Source organism: Puma concolor, chromosome D1 (assembly GCF_028749965.1).
Source record: "Puma concolor isolate L17-30 chromosome D1, mPumCon1.1.hap2, whole genome shotgun sequence".
In the NCBI taxonomy this organism is placed as follows: Eukaryota; Metazoa; Chordata; class Mammalia; order Carnivora; family Felidae; genus Puma; species Puma concolor.
In genome coordinates, this window is record NC_141676.1 from 105047430 (window position 1) to 105065747 (window position 18318).

Below are 18318 nucleotides of genomic sequence, written 5' to 3' on the forward strand. Positions count from 1 at the left end.
ATTCTATGAGTAGATCTGCCTGAATAATTTCATACCCCTCATAATACAACTGATTCTAAGAGCAATCATAATTATCATTTATATTAGAACTTTACTCCTTACTACATCTTTCAAGCTTTATTTCTCTAATAACTTAGAACTCTAAAAGACACAGTAGGAACTCATTACCTGCATGTTCTTGGTACTCTGCTCGTCCAGAGTCACACAGCCAGTAAGCAGCTGGCAGGCCCAGGATTCCAGATCCAATTCTGACTCCAAATTCTGTCACCTTCCATTTACATTACTCTCTCTTTCTTTCTTTCACATTTTCTGGACGAGGTCTTGCGACCAGCATTTCACATCTAAAATCGCGGAAAACCTTTTCTTTTCATATTCAGGCTGTACTTTGTTGAGTAAGTAAGAAAACACAGAAGGCATTTTGTCCAGGGAGTGCATTGTCTTTCCAATTGGCAGTGTGGCTGGGGGACCAGGGGATGGAGAGAATGATCACTTAGCAGTAACTGATCTTCATAATTGCATCTTTGCACATGAAAGAGGGAACAGCTGCTTGTGGGGGGCGTACAAATGACTGGACTATTGTTGGTCGTATATATGGCAGCCTTGTTATTACACATATGGTTCATTCTTCTACTGTAGAAACACATAAGTGGAAGCTGTCATTTTCCTAACGAAAAGGCTAGTTAATGGCAACCAGGAAGTAGATGTGTTGTTCTACTGTAGGCTTTTGTATTTTGATTTAGTCACAGGATTAGAAATGAAATTTAATATGCCCTTGATATCCTTGTCATTTTTCCTCAAAGCCTTTAATTATCCCCTAGGTATTATATACCATCTAAGCATTGTGTCCCATGGCTTTCTGATAGCACTTAACATGTGTGAAACTTGAGGCAGTATAAATGTCTTGGAATTCACTTCTAACCGTCTTGAGATGGATATTCTTTTTTTTTTTTTTAATTTTTTTTAACATTTATTTATTTTTGAGAGACAGAGACAGAGCATGAGTGAGTAGGGGAGGGGGACAGAGAGAGAGGGAGACACAGAATCCAAAGCAGGTACCAGGCTCTGAGCTGTCAGCACAGAGCCTGATGTGGGGCTCGAACCCATAAACTAGGAGATCATGACCTGAGCCAAAGTCAGACACTCAACCGACTGAGTGTCTAGGCACCCATAGATGGATATTCTTATCAACAATAGTTGTACTGTTTACATTGATAAAACCGTTCAGCTTGAAATTCCCATTGGATCTAACGATTTTCTGGATTTCCAAGAAATGTTTGGTCCGTTCCTGCTATTTTGCCAGTGATTGGCCTCTATTCCAAATTCTTACTCTTTATTCATCCATCCATTCAACAGATATTCAGTGTATGCCTACCTGTTAATCTTCCAGGTACACTTATTGGTGTGCTGTGACTGTTGGCTTTATATTGTCCTTCTGTTGGATTATGAATGTATGTGTGTATTTTTCACGTGGAGTAAGGAAAAGGACCGAGTGTCTTATTTTCCTTCTTTCTAGAAAGGACCTTCTGATTCCTGGTGACCTTTTGCTGGATGGCACTCCCTTTTAACTCTGTCTTTGCTCTTGACTCAGAGGCGGCCCCAATTGAATCGGATCAGATGTTGGGAGAAGTGGATGCCCTGTCTGTTGAACTGAAGCATTACATTCAGGAAGATAACTGGAGGTTTGAGCAGGAGGTCGAGGAGTGGGAAGAAGAACAGTCCTGCAAAATCCCTCAGATGGAATCGTCCAGCAGCTCAGTGTCCCAGGATTTCTCCACATCCCCAGGTATCGGTGAACGGCACGCAAGCCAGTGATCCAGTAGCATCCAGTCTGCACGATGTATAGTTCACATGTCGTGGGTATTGCACAACCTCACAGCACAGCTTGTGGCTTCAGAATGTCCTTCCTGATGAGCAGAAAGAATATCAGAAAGACCAGCTCCCTGTACTTTCAGTCTGTTCAGTTTTCAATGTTTCCTGGGTTGTAGGAGAAGGTATGATGGGATTAATAAGGGTTCTCCAAGGGTGTTCTCTTCTAACCAGCAGCAGTTTGTGGTAAGGCTCCTCGACATCAAGAGACAGGACAAAGTTGGGAGCACATTAAATTCTACAGAACCACCCGTGGGCTCTCGTTGAAGTAGATAACCTCTTCGAGTCCCTAGTTCCGAGGGGAAATCTGCACAGGGTTAGTTTTTTAAAGGCCCGTTAGAAGGGCTGTAAATGAAACTCCGTGTCTGTTTTGCTTGCCTTTTTACAGAGTGTTCTAGACATTGCTTATCATCAGATGCTGATTCCTTTGTGCCATTCTTTATCAGAGCCCTCAGTAGCCTCTTCCCATGGGGTCCGCTGTTTGTCTTCTGAGCACGCTGTGATCGCAAAGGAGCAGACGGCGCAGGCGATTGCGAACACAGCACACGCCTATGAGCGGGGCGGCGTGGAAGCCGCGCTGAACGAGGTGAGGACGTCGATGGCGCCTGCTGCCAGCCAGAATTGCCACCGTTCCCCACCTTTCCATTATTCTGTGTCTCTGCTCCGTTTAACCACCCCCTCTTTATTTCTCCTGTTTTCTCTTACTCTTTCTCCCCATCCTGCTGCCACAGCTTCAGGAAGTTGAGCCCGAGAAGCCCATGTCCCCGGAAACAAACCCCGCAGGGCAGACAGAGCAGCCCCCAAAGGCTGGTGACACAGAGTCTGCTGCCCAGCCTGACTCTGAGGCCTCTGAAGTCGAGATTCCCAGTGTGGGAAGGATTCTGGTTAGAGCGGACGCAGATGGATATGATGAGGAGGTACAGAGATGAGTGCAGGATTCAGCTGTGTGTCGCTGCTCTTCTGTTGTCTCCCCATGTGACCGAATCTACTTTTTTAAGGTGTTTGGCAGTAGTTCATATTGAAACAAATATTCCTAATTGAAACAACTAACGAACAAGAGGGCCTATCTGGTTTTGACCTTAGCTACTGTTCTTTAAAAGAGAGCCTTGGAGCCTTGTGCCTGCTGTCCGCTGCCCCTGGTGTGTATCTACCCAGGCATATACTCACAGAGGCCCCTGCAGGGTCTAGTGGCTCAGAAAGGTAGTGTTTAGTTCCTTTTTTGGTATTATGAGAGAAAAAAAAAAAGGCCTTTTCAATTAGGAGGCTTTGTCTTTGGTAGTATTAGCCCATTTTTTTCTGCCCAAATATCAAACTTGCAATGGTGTATAGTGAGCAAAACAAATGTGAATCGAAGGTGTTTTTGATTCCAAAGCTTTTGGAAGAAGCTTTGGATCCCACGTTATTTATGGTTCGTCCCCTTTGGAGTTGTCACTGCACATAAGCAGTCATGAACCCTGTCCCTCGAAATCTTTGAAAGCGTTTGATTTTATAAAGTCATATTAGCATATCGCCTAATTTCGAGTGTCTTAAGTGTAAAACATTTAAACATTTTTAGTTAAACTCTAGAATATTTGTGTACTGGAACACACACCCAGATTACAGAACAAAATTGGAATTCTCACTGCAGACACTTCCCCTGGGAGACCTGTAATTTAACTTATTCTTCAGCAGTCGCCATTTGTAGATATTTTCAGATATCCGTCTTAGTTCATCCGCAAAATTAGAATACATAGGAACAGCCTGTCTTGGGCAAAGTCCCGACATGCCGCGCAGGGACGGGGTTTGTGGGTGTGCATGGGGGGCAGGTGCGCAGATCTAGGCCAGCCGCGGGCACGCTGCCCCGCTTCGCTTCAGCCGCCCACTCGCCTCTCTGTCACTCAGTCTTCTTTTGAACTTTTCTTCTCTCCTTTTTCTCTCCGTGTTGTGTGCCTTCTTGTGGTAGGTGATGCTGAGCCCTGCCATGCAAGGGGTCATCCTGGCCATAGCTAAAGCCCGTCAGACCTTTGACCGAGATGGGTCTGAAGCAGGGCTTATTAAGGTATCTCTGTTTTTTTTTTTAATCTAATATCCTTACACCACAAGTATCATAATAATGGAGCCGTAATTCTATTAGATGGTAAAAAAAATGGGATGAAGTGTGTTTTTCTTTAACACCTAAAACTCCACTTCCGGTATTGCATCACCGACAGCGCCCCCTCTCGGGGTGAACGCAACCTTGGCAAGCTGTGCCCAACTGGATCACAACTAGCCTGGAGGGCCGGTCGTGGTCCTTAGGAGATCTCCATTAATAGAGCTGCCTCTGTGGTGTGAGGGCCATGATAGAAGATGATCTAAGAAAGCAGGCCCTGCTTTTTAAGGTACCTGAATAAAATGTAAGGTACTTGAATAAATTGCATTCATGTGAATTTTTAAAATTCAGGTCCTTGGAACTCCAGGATACGCCCAAACTCATTAGAACGAAATACTCGTTTTCCTTAGAATTTTATGCGAGAGACAAATTTCTTACGAGCACAGTGCGTCTGCGGTGCCACGGCGAGTTTTAGCCCTCGTGACAGGCAGACAAGTCCCAGGTTCCGCACTTGCCTCTGCAATTCCCCAGTAGGAGCTCCTTCAAGTCTTCTTGGAGTTCTGCAACACCTCTCTAACGTAGGCATCGGGTTGTGCGAGCGGAAGGCCACAGCGCCCCCTCCTGCTCACTGCCGACCTTGTCAACAGGCATTCCACGAAGAGTACTCCAGGCTCTACCAGCTGGCCAAGGAGACGCCCACGGCCCACAGCGACCCTCGGCTCCAACACGTGCTTGTCTACTTTTTCCAAAATGAGGCGCCCAAGAGGGTGGTGGAGCGGACCCTCCTGGAACAGTTTGCAGATAAAAATCTCAGCTACGATGAAAGGTGAGGAGGGAAACGCGCGCAGGCGCACCACCCACCACTTCCGGCGCGAGCCCCTCCCACCCCTGCCGGGAAGGCCGCGCCTCTCACTGCTCTCTGACCTCGGCCCACCCAGGTCCATCAGCATCATGAAGGTGGCACAGGCCAAGCTGCAGGAGATTGGTCCAGAGGACATGAATATGGAAGAGTACAAGGTGAAGTCTCCTCTTTAAGTGTGCTAAACAAAAACATCAACTCTTGAGGCAAAACGTAACAATTTTGTGTTATCACAGACTGACTAGCCTCCACCCGCTCCCCCCCAAAAACCCACAATTGGGTGCCAATGGATAAATGAGCTCTAACCCTCAGAGTAGCCGGTTTCTTTGTTCGATTCTTCTATTGGAGTAAATTAATGCTTCCTTTCCGTTTAATACCTACTCCAGCCTTGGACCCAGGCAGTAAAATTCTTGATTCATGGTTTGGTTTCTTGTAAAATAATACTGTTTGCTAGTATTTCTGTATTCCAAATGAAACTTCTGTGCGTAAAAATGCATACATAACTGCAAATTTCCCAAAAAGCAGTGTGTTAGAAGGAAAACAGTGTTCTGTGACACCTAACGGGGTCCCACTGCACCCCCACTGAGCTCAAGTGCTCTTCTGAATGACTGGAACAGCCTTGTCCTTCCGTGTCCCCTGCACACGCACGGTTTTGTCAGAACCTGAGAGGCATCTGTTGAAACCAGAACTGCAGGACTTTGACAGGGGTGTTGGAAATGAGAATAATAAACTCTAAAGCTCCTGTGAAATAAATATTTCTGTTCCTCGGGAAGTAATAGCTCACTGAAAATGAAGGTCAGCAGTGGGCTTTTGTTGTAAATATTGAACACATCATTATCGAAAAGCTTTTGTGTTTGTTGTGTTTGTGCCTGGCCATACGTGCTCAATAAATATTTGTATAGAGTTTAAAACTTAGTGTGGTGGGAAGTGTAGAGAAAGTTCCTGGTGACCATCATCGCTAACGGTAGTCATTCCTTTGCAGAAGTGGCATGAGGATTATAGTTTGTTTCGAAAGGTGTCTGTGTATCTCCTCACGGGTCTGGAACTCTACCAAAAAGGAAAGTATGTTGGCCTTTTATGTCTCTCAGATTGTTGGTCAGGGCACTGTTACCTGCTGGTGGCCACCCAGGAACAGAGAGAACCATAGCCATGTGTTCCCTCCCTTGTCTCACGTGGCAGGGCACCTCTGCTTTTCCCACTGTTTTACTAACCATCACATGTGGTTTTTCATCCTTTACGTAGTGATAGATACATTGGTGAAAAGACGTAATGGCCAGATTTTCTCTGTGATAAAGATGAACTCAGAAAATGAAGTTTAGAGTTGTCACGGACCTTAGTCAGCATGCAGTCCCCTTCTCTGGTTTAGAGTTGAAGAAAATGGAAAGCCAGGGAAGTTTCACGATTGGCCTTGGGTCTCTTGGCCAGTCTGTAGAAGGGCAGAGACTGGCTGCAGTCAGAGTATCCCACGCTGCCTCTGTCCTTAGGACAGTTATTTTTCCATAATTGGAGCTACAGAAATTTTTGTGCTGGGGAACAGAGAGGCCTGAGCCCTAGATTTTGGAGAAAGAAGGAGCACTCAGCTGTCATTTATCCACCATTTTCTAAGGTACCAAGAGGCACTCTCCTACCTGGTATATGCCTACCAGAGCAATGCCGCCCTGCTGACCAAGGGGCCCCGCCGGGGGGTGAAGGAATCCGTCATCGCTTTGTACCGACGAAAGTGCCTTCTGGTTTGTACTGTTGGTGTAAAGCCTTATGATTTTTATTATTTTCTTGTCTTTACCTCTGCTCCTTGAAGCCGTGAAGAAATACGACTTAAAAAACAAAATAACCTTGGGTAGGTTGTAGATTTTTCTAAACTCTTAGGAGTAGTTGTACATTGAGCCAGATTATTTTAGGTCACTTAAATGAATATAATTCTTCTTCAAACCCGAGAGAAGCTAGGATGACAATCAGTTATCCTTTTTTCTGTGCCCTCTATGTACACTTGCATTACACGGTTTACTGCATTGCTTCTCTAGTGGATTGTGAGTTCGTTGAACACAGACCCTTTTCTTATTTCTTTTTGTGTGTTTTATTGTAAAGATTTTATTTTTTTTAAGTGATCTCCCCACCAAACGTGGGGCTCGAACTCACAACCCTGAGATCAAGAGTTACATGCTTTACCCACTGAGCCACCCCTCACAGATCCTTTTCTTATTCAGCTGTTTTCTCTGTGTCTGGCACATCATAAGACTGTAATAGATGTGTCTTGAAGAAATGCAGTGTTTTTTCTATGTTCCCTGCTAAGCTAAAAGATTGAGAATTTGGTGATTTCTAAGAAACTCCTCCTCCCTCTCCCCCTTTTTTTTATGTTTATTTTTGAGAGAGAGAAACCATGAGCGGGGAGGGGCAGAGAGAGAGGGAGACAGAGGATCTGCAGTGGGCTCCTTGCTGACAGCCGACAGCCCGATGCAGGGCTGAAACTCATGAGCTGTGAAATCATGATCTGAGCCAAAGTTGGACGCTTAACTCACTGAGCCACCCAGGTGCCCCGAGACTGCAGTTTTGTTTTGTTTTTTTAAAAGATACAAATTATAAGAATTGGTCTTGCTGGGGCACCTGGGTAGCTCAGTCAGTTAACTGTTTGACTCTTGATCTCAGGGTTGTGAGTTCAAGCCCCATGTTGGGCTCTGTGCTGGGCACGAAGTCTACTTAAAAAAAAAAAAAATTCGTCCTGCTGTTCTGTTAATATCACTATCATACAACACTGAAGCTCTAACCTGGCCTGTTTTGCATTTGGCAGTCATGGGGGATGGCAGACCCATATCCCCTCTGCCTATCCAAGGGTTTATATAGTGCTCGTCCTTCAGAGATCTGTAGAGGGGTGGCTTGCCTTCTGATTGTGAGCTTGCATTTGTCTTCCTGACACCCAGCAGGATTGCCCTTCCCGGGAAGAGCTGGGCCAGCATTCCTGCCACTGCCTTGTTACTACCAGATGGAGGAGATTCAGTCATGATGTGTATTCATCTCAAGATTTTCATTTTCTGATTTATACCTTGATTTCCGTATCAGTTATACGTTGTGGCAGGGCATTTTGAAGCTAAAAGAAGGGCCTTGTAGATTTGATGGATCTGAATTTTATTAGAGCCATGCTTTTATGTTTGAAATCACCAAATACAGTTTGCATGTCCTACTCAGCTTCTGCAGGTGGGTGGTAACAGTGATTTGGGTTCTTTTCATCACTGGCTCTCAGCATTCAGCAGGCATCACAATGACATAGGGAGCGTTCCCTCCTTGGACTGTCAAACCAGAGGCTCTGGGGAGGGGCCCAGGGCATCAGCATGTCTTCTGCAGGTGATTGTGGTGCTCAGTGGAGATCGAGAGCCATTGAATAGGCCTTTTAGTTGAAGCATGTGTTAAGCAAGACCTGGACTTGTAAGTTTAGGTAAGTGGGTCACAGACTTTGCTACATTAGAATCGCCTTGGGAGCTTTTAAAAATCCCAGTGCCCCAGTCACCTGCATACCAGTCAAATCAGTGTATCTAGGATGGGGCATCAGTAGTTTTTAAAATTCCCAGGAAATTCCAATATGCAGTAAAGCTTGGGAACCGTTTGTTTAGGCTCTTCTAAAATAGGTATTTATCCTTTTCAGACACCGCCCCCCACTCTGCCTTTTATCTATAGGAGCTGAATGCCAAGGCAGCTTCTCTCTTTGAAACAAACGACGACCACTCTGTAACAGAGGGCATTAATGTGATGAATGAGCTGATCATTCCCTGCATTCACCTTATCATTAATAATGACATCTCCAAGGATGACCTACATGCCATTGAGATCATGAGAAACCATTGGTGCTCTTACCTTGGACAAGATATTGCGGGTATGTTGTTGTTAGCACTTGGAATAAATTCTTTCTTCTTCTTTTTTTTTTTTTTTTAAGTTTATTTATTTTGAGAGAGACAGAGAGAGTGCAAACAGGGCAGGGCAGAGAGAGAGGGAGAGTCTCAAGCAGGCTTCTTGCTGTCAGTATAGAGCCCCATGCAGGGCTTGAACTCCCACAACTGTGAGATCATGACCTGAGCCCAGATCAAGAGTCGGACACTCACTGACTGAGCCACCCAAGCCCTCCCTCACTTGCAATAATTTCTAAGGCTCTTGAGACTTTTAGAAATTACAGTGCTTTTACTCAATAGCACTGGTTATCAAACCTTTTTAAAGGATTATTGAAGCATTGAAGTTGGTTGGAAGTGGCTCTGCTCTACTGAAACAAGGGACAGGATCCTAGGCCTCTGTCCCTCTTAACCTTCCTTCACCTCCTCTGTGGCTGCTGAAGACTTCACAAACAGCCCAGAAGTCCTGTTAAAAATTTTTCTCCTCTCCAGGGACATCAGACTTGCATTACTTTTTCATCTGTCAAAATCTGAACTCCAATTTTATAGTTTAAAAATCAAAATGTTTATGCACTTTGATTACCTGATGGTGCTATAACTCAATTTTCCTGTGACTTGAAGTTGTAAGACAGAACACCCACTATTAACTGTGATGCCCTTGAGATTAGTAGGATAGCAAATGAAATAGTCTTGCTTGTCCAAAGCATTTTGGAGAGGGGAGCTTAAAACTAGTCATTTTTAGGTGAGTTTGGTAGACTTAGAAAGTTGGTATGTATTGTAATTTCTCACTGATGTAAAGATATCCTATTGACTTATTGAAGTGTTTACATTTACAGTATTAATATGAATTTCCTTTTAACGTCTTGGGTTTTTCTTTAGACTATGTCTGTGTGTGTGTGTGTGTGTGTGTGTGTGTGTGTGTGTGTGTGAGATATACCTTTACTTAATGCCATGTGTGCACATTGGTATGCTTTAATCATCGAAAGAAAATACACCATTCTATTTATGGTAGAGAGTAGCCTGTCCAGTTTTTCAAATTTTAGACGGATGGTAGATTAGAAGGCCTGCCAGTGAAATGAATAGGTAGTGTTATCCTAGCACACATCATACGGCTTAAAGCAGTGACCTCACTCTTTGGTATATCTGGCAAGTAGTCTTTGCTCCTGGTTCGGCTTAAAGGAATTGTTATTTGTTGTTAGCTGGCCAGCACAATGCAGTGACCTTCGAGGCTGGGTGATGGATGGACTCTGTGGAAGACCTTCCCATATAGTTGCAGACTTAACTAGTTTTTACTCAGAGATCTGTTTAGCTGTATATGTAACCATCTGCTTTCCCTCCACAGAAAATCTACAGCTGTGCTTAGGGGAGTTCCTACCCAGGCTTCTCGATCCTTCTGCGGAAATCATTGTCTTGAAGGAGCCTCCAACTATTCGACCCAATTCTCCCTATGACCTTTGTAGCCGATTTGCAGCTGTCATGGAGTCAATTCAGGGGGTGTCAACTGTGACAGTGAAGTAAGCCCCCACATGTTCAAGGCCCACTTTGGTCCGTGGCTGCCTGCCTGTTGCACAGAAGTCTGTCATCACAGTGTTTGCCCTGGGGAAGGAATTAGGTGGGAAAGTAAGATTCAGATCCAGCCCCCAACCATGCTCTGCGTGTAAAGAAGGATTGAAAATAAAATTGCACTTTTTAGGTACAGAATCATAAAAGCAATTTCATCACAAAAGACAAGAACCATTGTATTAAGGTATCGAATTACGTCACAAGACCTGAAATGCCTCTTGTACCTACACGCGTGTTCGAATGCTCGAGCTTTTTTGTAACTCTCTTGCCACTTTTAAAATTATCCTGCAGGCATAAATATTTTTGACAGTGGAATAGAAGGGTGATCCATCAGAACCTGAACCAGATGAACAGCTACTAGTTATTTTATCAAATACAGATGACATTTCAAAGTTCTAAATGGCAAGAGATGAGAGCTCTGAGCCTCGCCTGTCTCTTGATGGGAGAAGACAAAATGCATTGCTAATGAACTACCGCCCTTCACGTGTGGGTAGAAACCTAAGGGCACGTGGCAGCAAGGGCTGCAAAGTCAAAAGAAAACTGCCTTTCCTTTCTTCTCTCTCTCTCTCTCTCATTTTATATTTTTTAAATAAACCAGAAAACCTCACACTCAGTCCCGAGTGAAAGAAAGGAAAGCAGTAAGGACCTTAGACTGAACGGCGTTGTGAACCGTCACTAAGACAGGAGAGCGTTGGGATTTCAGTAAAAGCTTCTGGCATCCGAAAACTGTCAACAGCAGGTGTCTGAGGCCGCTGCTGGCCCCAAAGAACGTTTGGATGCCCCTCCCCTTTTGTGCTCCGAAAAAAAAATAAGGGGTGAGGGTTTGTAAAAAGAAAAAAAAAAGAATATATATATGTATATGTAGAGAGAGAACTATCCCCTGTTGACCATTTTTAAAAGGCTCCAGATTGGATATTGTGTTTTAACCAAATTTTAACGTTAATGAGGGAATAGTGGGCGGGAAGAACACTCGATACAACTATGCAGATTTTATAAATGTGCAATAAAAGTATCTGTTGTACCTTTGGTGTCCAGGATGGCCTTCATTTAAGCACACATTTTCTGGAAATCAGTGGACCCAGTAAGCATTTGTCATGTTCCAGTTTTTCTTCTTTAAAAACAAGGTTCTTTTTAATGTTTATATTTTATTTTTGAGGCAGAGACAGAGCAGGATCTGGGGAGGGACAGAGAGAGAGGGAGGCACAGAATCCGAAGGAGGCTCCAGGCTCCTAGCTGTCAGCACAGAACCCAAAGCGGGGCTCGAACTCGTCAACTGTGAGATCACAACCTGAGCCGAAGTTGGACGCTTAACCGACTGAGCCACCCAGGTGCTTCATTTTTTCTTCTTTAAAAGAAAAAAAAAGCAGATGAAAGGGTTGAGAATCTTGTGGATTCTTGAGCAGCCCCTAGTGGTGGCTGGTGTCCCACACCCCCTTTGCTAGTTGCACTGCTGCACAAAGTGTATCTACTTAGTAATTTAGAAGGCAAAAAAATTATTCACTTAGGGGCGCCTGGGTGGCTTGGTCGGTTGGGCGTCCGACTTCGGCTCGGGTCATGATCTCACGGTCCGTGAGTTCGAGCCCCGCATCGGGCTCTGTGCTGACAGCTCAGAGCCTGGAGCCTGTTTCAGATTCTGTGTCTCCCTCTCTATCTGCTCCTTCCCAGTTCATGCTCTGTCTCAAAAATAAATAAAAGTTAAAAAAAAAAATTAAAAAAAACATTTAAAAAAAAATTCGCTTAAAACCGACCTTCTTACATTTTGACTAAATTAACAGTAGGCAATCCTTTACAGAATTTCAGAGCTGTGTTTGTGTTTCAGAGCTCAATGCGAGGATCGTGGTTTCATGGGAAATTGATCCGTCTTCTTACCCTGTAATTTGCTTCACTGTTTAAAATTCTGGGGGCCACCGTTTGCTGTTCACTTTTTTTTTTAATTTTTTTAATGTTTATTTATTTTTGAGACAGAGACAGCATGGATGGGGGAGGGGCAGAGAGAGAGGGAGACACAGAATCGGAAGCAGGCTCCAGTCTCTGAGCTGTCCGCACAGAGCCCGACGTGGGGCTCGAACTCACGGACCGTGAGATCGTGACCTGAGCCGGAGTCGGACGCTCAACCGACTGAGCCACCCAGGCGCCCCTGCTGTTCACTTTTTAATCTCTGTCATCATTGAGCCCTGTGCCCAGTTGTATTATTTCACTTTCTGTAACGGCCCTGGGATGATGACGGGGACTGGTCTGTCCAAGGTCATAGATGTTTTAGGCACTAGAGCCAGGACACGAACCTTTGGCAGTCTCACTGCATAGCCTGTCCTTTGAACAACCGTTCAACTGTCCTTGGCGCTCTTGTAAAATCTTTTGGTTTGTACCTTTCCACATGTGCTACCTTCTGGTCAGTTCTTGGGAATCCATAATTGACCAAGACAGGAACAGATGGACATTTGTATGTTTGGTGTGGGGTAGTTTCTGTCATTTGGAGCCACCCAAACCACCCAGTGGAGTGCTGAGGAGTAATGTCTTTTTTTTTTTTTTTTTTTTTTAATTTTTTTTTCCAACGTTTTTATTTATTTGTGGGACAGAGAGAGACAGAGCATGAACGGGGGAGGGGCAGAGAGAGAGGGAGACACAGAATCGGAAACAGGCTCCAGGCTCTGAGCCATCAGCCCAGAGCCTGACGCGGGGCTCGAACCCACGGACCGCGAGATCGTGACCTGGATGAAGTCGGACGCTTAACCGACTGCGCCACCCAGGCGCCCCTGAGGAGTAATGTCTTTTAACTCACTTTCACTGGGTGCTTTGGGTACAGCCTGGCTTCTTAAGGGGTCCACAAACTGCCTCAGGCCAAGAATGGTTTTCCCATGTTTAAAGGATTGTGAAAAAGCAGGATGAGGGCCAGGAAGGTGGTGGGAGGAGAGAGGGAAGAAATGTATTTGACCCTTACCCAAAACGATTTAAGGGTTTGGTCAGGGCACTTGACCTCAGCATAAATTCCCTTGAGACTGGGTTTAGGCTTTCTTTGGCTAGCTGGAATTGCAGCCCTCCTCTGCTTGCATTTGTTAGCTCCTTTCAGAACTCCAAGGTGTATGAACGCATTTTTATCCTACCTGCTTCAAGAGAGAAGCGTGAAGTACGTACGTAGAATAGTTGAAATAATGAATGAACCAGAGGCAAGGACTGAATGAAGGGCTGGGGTATAGCAGAGATGGGATAGAAGGAATGATTCATTGTAGCAGTAGTTTATCCATTTTCATTGCTTGGTTTACTGTATTTCTTTACATGCCCCTATCTTGCAGTTTATTCTGCTAGTTGTCATTTTGGTTTCCAGGTTTTGGCTACTATCTAACACTGCCAGGAGCATGCATGTGCATGTATTTCCATCCACACACGAATGCATTTCTGTTGGTATGGAACTGTGAGTGGAATTACTGGGCCACAGGGCATGTGGGTCACAAAGGGTCACAGGGATAGATGGCTACGTCTTTATTAGGCACTGTCCCACAAGTTCCCAAAGCCATTATGCCAACTGAAACTCCCGTGGTAGTTGGTGAGCTCCTGTTACCCTGTATCCTTGTCAAGATTTGGTTTTGTCAGTATTTTTAATTATAGCCATTATGGTAGATGTGCAATACTGTTTTAATTTGCCCTTTGCACAATAACGATGTTGAGCATCTCTTTACATGCTTATTGGCCTTTGGCTATTTTGCGCAATACCTAGTTAATTCTCTTGCCTCCTTGTTTTGTTGGATTTACTGTCTTGCTAACGTATTGATGTGTAAGAACTGTAAAAAAAGATACCCAGTTACGGAAACTTTTTATATGCATTGCATATATCTTCTGCCACTCTGGTTTTTCGCTCCTGATGGCTTGATGAAAACAAATTTTTATACTGTTAACATCGTCCAATTTACTAGTCTTTCCCTTCACGATTAGTTAACGGTATCGTGCCCTGTTGAGGAAATCATTATGTCATGAGGACATTCTGTGTTATCTCCCAGAAGTTTTGCTGTTTGACCTTTCCCAGTTAGCTGACTGACCCCAGTAGCTTTCACTGTGTTTTTCCCAGTACTGTGCCTTTGTCATAAACCACGGGTCTATGTAGGGTTCTGTTTCTGGGCTCTTTTACCTGTTCCATTGGTACGTTTGTCTACTCGTAGCAATATCACACTGTCTTAATTAGTATAGCTTTATGAATCTTGATTTCCAGTACAATAAATCATCCAGTTTTGAACGTCCTAAGATCATCTTGTTTATTCTTAATCTTTTGTATTGCCATATACATTTTAGAATCAGTTTGTCAGTTTCACACATACAGATTTCCAGGGATTTTGATTAGGTTTACAGTGACTATAGATAATTTGGAATTGACATCTTCTAATCTATGAACATTGTATATCCTGCTTATGTAGGTTTTCTTTAATTTCTGTATAAAGTTCTTCCGTATCTTCCATAAATTGATTCCTAGATCTTTGATGTTTTTCAAGGTATTGTAAGTGTTGTCATTTTTGGAATTACATTTTTAATTGTTTTGTTGCTGGCATCTAAAAACAAATCGATGTTTTTGTGCTTGCTTCGGCAGCACATATACTAAAATTAGAACAATACCGAGATTAGCACGGCCTCTGCACAAGGATGACGCCCAAATTTGAGAAAGAAATTGATATTTTTATATCTACTCTGTATCTAATGACATTGATAAGTTCAGTTGCTAATTCTAATAGTTGATCAGTAATTTTTTGTAAAGATTTTTTTTTCTGTGCACAATTATATTGTCTGTGAATGATGGCTTTTATTTCTTTATTTCAGGTCCTTGCAACATTTATTTTTCTTGCCCGATCACACTTACTAAGACCTCTGGTACAATCCTGAATAGAACTGGTGATACTGGGCATCTTTGTCCCCTAATATCAGGGGGGAAAGTTTTCAATATTTCATCATTAAGTATGCTGTAGGCTTTTTGTAAATTCCATTTATTAGGTAAAGAAAGATTCCTTCTATTCCTGTTTTGCAAAGAGTTTTTTAAAAAATTATGAATGGCTGTTGAAATTTATCAACTGTTTTTTTCTAGATCTATTGGAATGATTACATGGGTCTTTTCCTTTATTCTGTTCATGTGAATTATGTTTATTCACTTTAAGTGTTAAACCATGTGTTGCCAGAAGACACTGACCATATTTTCATGGAATTTTTCATATTTTGTTAAGGGTTTTTGCACGTATGTTCATGAGAAAAACTGGCCTTTACTCTTCTTATTACATTCTTGTCAGGGTTTTAGTATCAAGATTATTCTGGCCTCATTGAATGAATTGGGAAATGCTCTCTCATCTGAGATCATCTGAGCTTAGAATTACATGTTTTTGTAGGTATGCTTTTCATTATGGTAAAGCAGTCTTTTTGATACCTACAGCATTTTTGGATTTTTTGGGTTACTTCTTGTGTGAATTTTGGAAAATTGTTAGAAATTTGTCCCGTTTCATCTAAAATTTATATTTTACTGGCAGAAAGTTCATAATACCTCATGATTTTCCTTCCTTCCTCCATTTTCCTTTCTTCCTTTTTGTTCCTTTCCTTCCTTCCTCCCTCCCTCCCTAGGATCTATGATGTTCTAGTGATGCTGAAACTGGGTGATGTGTATTTTTTTTCTGGTCACTATTTTCAGGGGGTTATTAGGTCTTTTCAAGGAACTATATTTTGCTTTTGTTTACATTTCTTTTTTGTTTGGGTTGGGTGAGGGGGGGTCTGCTTTTTTTTTTTTTTTTTCATTTATTTTTGAGACAGAGAGAGACAGAGCATGAACTGTCTGGGAGGGGCAGAGAGAGAGGGAGACACAGAATCGGAAGCAGGCTCCAGGCTCTGAGCCATCAGCCCAGAGCCCGACGCGGGGCTTGAACTCACGGACCGTGAGATCGTGACCCGAGCTGAAGTCGGACGCCTAACCGACTGAGCCACCCAGGCGCCCCGAGGCGGGGGGGCGGGGTCTGCTTTTTTAACGGAAAGCTCTTCAGCAGTGGTTCTTAACCTTGGCTGCCAGTCCAGGATCATCCGTGTCACAGTAAAACAACAGCAGCTGGCCTTCAACCCTGCAGATCCTGACTTGTTAGATTTGGGCTGGGACCCCGTTGCTTGTGCTTAGAAGGGCATCACAGGTGATTCTGATGTACAGGCACAGCTGAGAGCCACTCCTTCAAAGAACATCTGTGCCTGCTAAGGAAGTGGCTTTTACGTTGTCGCCCACACCCCGAATTCTTTGGTCTTACAAAAAAAAGCTCTAGAACCTCCTTCAGTGAGAGTTTACAGGCTTTCGTGTTTTCTGGACGAATGTATTTTGGCACTCCTCATGTTGAACTCGACTCTGATAGGGATATCGAAAATATAGTTCTTGTAATTCACCTTCCTTTTAATTCCCATAAACACATCAGTTCCCTAAAGTTTGCTCGTAGGCTCAGCTTCTCAGCTATTTGGTCATTATGGTACTTTTTTCTGAACCTTGAAAAAAGATTTCCCGCATTCTTTCTAAGTTGTTGGACAATAAACTGAACTATTAATCCACTGCAAGGAAGAGTAGAACTGGCTTAAGAGATTTTCAGGACCTTTTCCATGTCTTCCTCCTTTCAACACTGTGGCTTGCTGCACTGCCCATCAGGCTGTTCGCAGGTTATGATGACCTCTCGACCTCCTGTGGACCGTTTATAGGCAAGAGAATGGGTCCTACATGGCAGAGGCCTGGTCTCTCCCCTTGTCAAAAATAAGATAATAAGCCTGATTGCTCCTGTTACATCAGGTGGACCAGAAACTGTGATGATAAGCAACGAACAGGAATATTAACTTTGAGTAGGAATAGAGGCTAGACCTTCCATAGAATGTAGGCGACTTGGAATTGATATGTCGGCACGAAAGTGGTGCCCAGGAACCAACAGTAGTCATTCTTCAAAACAATGTATGTTGGTCCCAGTGCTAAAGCAGACATGGAAGGGTGGCCCGTTTTCTGTCTAGAGTCCTGATGGTGGGCTAGACGTGTCCTTGCATGCCGAAGACGGTCTTCTCAAGGTGGCATGCAGGTTTTAATAGTAAGAACAGAATTCCCAGTGATGGCCAGAAAGTAGCATGGTCGTTCACTAAGTCACCCTGACTATCCCTGCATAAGGAATAGCCGGATCTCCTCCACGAGTTGCACAGGTTTCCAGCTTTCCTGACCCACAAATCACGGCAGAATCGGTGTCTCTTCTAAGAAGATGTTTCATGGAAAGAATATTGACACTGGAATCTGACACACCTGAGCTCAATTACTGGCTGAACGTGTTTTCCTGGTCTGTGAAACAGGAAAATACTTACCTCGTAGTTAATGTTTTAAGAGTCAAGGACAAAATAGATGTAGCAGTGACTCAGTGTGAGCAGAGCCCTGGATGCAGTTCTCATGGGGAAACTTGTCACAGGATGAGAATTTTAAGGGCTGGCCAGACCTGTGCAGGGCTCACAGGTCGGTTCTAAATAATTGGGGCGTACGTAGATATCCAGAGGGTTATGGGTCTCTGGCAAGTGGAAGTGTTCATATTGGCCAATCTGACTGGCAGAGAGAAATGTTGAAAGGATCGGACCTCATGCTGGATAGAAACATTACAGCGTCTTCTGCCTGATTCTTCTCCTGTTTTAGATACATTTTTTTTTTCTTTAATTGTGCTATGGAAAAGCTTGAGCTTGGTAAGGTACAGGGAGTCAATAGTTTTCTTTTTGGTTCCATTGCCACCTTCCATTATGATCCTATGGATCCCGTTTCCCTGCCCCTGACAGCATCTCAGGAAGATTGCATAGCTGTACTGTCATGTGGGAGCCTTAAAACAAAGATTTGCATGTACTGCAGAGTCTGGACCCATCTAGACCAGTTCTGTCATTCGTTTTTTTGGGCACTTCTCCCCTCACCTTAGTCCAGGCCTTGGCCCGATGGTCAGGAGCTAGCAGTAAGGAAGGGGCCACAGGATGTTGTTCCTCTCCCCCCTGCTCTGTGCCTCTCCTCACCCCCAACTCCTGGCTCCCCTAGAGCCTGAGGGAGGAGGCTTTATAGGAGAAGGCAAGGGATGTTGTCTACTTTAAAAAACAAA

The 18318-nt window shown here is 43.8% G+C and overlaps 1 protein-coding gene and 1 non-coding gene across 7 annotated transcripts in view; both read left to right on the forward strand.

The window, feature by feature from the left end:
- Positions 1–11249, forward strand: part of USP28 (ubiquitin specific peptidase 28) — a 66734-nt gene extending 55485 nt beyond the window's left edge. For 4 of the 6 annotated variants that reach the window (XM_086679073.1, XM_086679076.1, XM_086679077.1 and 1 more), the window contains 10 exons: positions 1589–1783; positions 2313–2452; positions 2598–2783; positions 3809–3904; positions 4582–4760; positions 4873–4951; positions 5776–5855; positions 6400–6523; positions 8460–8655; positions 10008–11249. In XM_086679073.1, coding sequence (XP_086535199.1) covers positions 1589–1783; positions 2313–2452; positions 2598–2783; positions 3809–3904; positions 4582–4760; positions 4873–4951; positions 5776–5855; positions 6400–6523; positions 8460–8655; positions 10008–10183 — 1451 coding nt within the window. In that variant the 3' untranslated portion in view covers positions 10184–11249. The remainder of the gene's footprint in view (positions 1–1588; positions 1784–2312; positions 2453–2597; positions 2784–3808; positions 3905–4581; positions 4761–4872; positions 4952–5775; positions 5856–6399; positions 6524–8459; positions 8656–10007) is intronic. The other 2 variants (XM_086679074.1, XM_086679075.1) reach the window with 1 other exon arrangement.
- Positions 11250–14785: 3536 nt separating this feature from the next.
- On the forward strand, positions 14786–14889 carry LOC112866183 (U6 spliceosomal RNA). The gene has a single exon (XR_003224050.2). It is a non-coding gene; the product is annotated as a U6 spliceosomal RNA (small nuclear RNA).
- The last annotated feature ends 3429 nt before the right edge of the window (positions 14890–18318 follow it).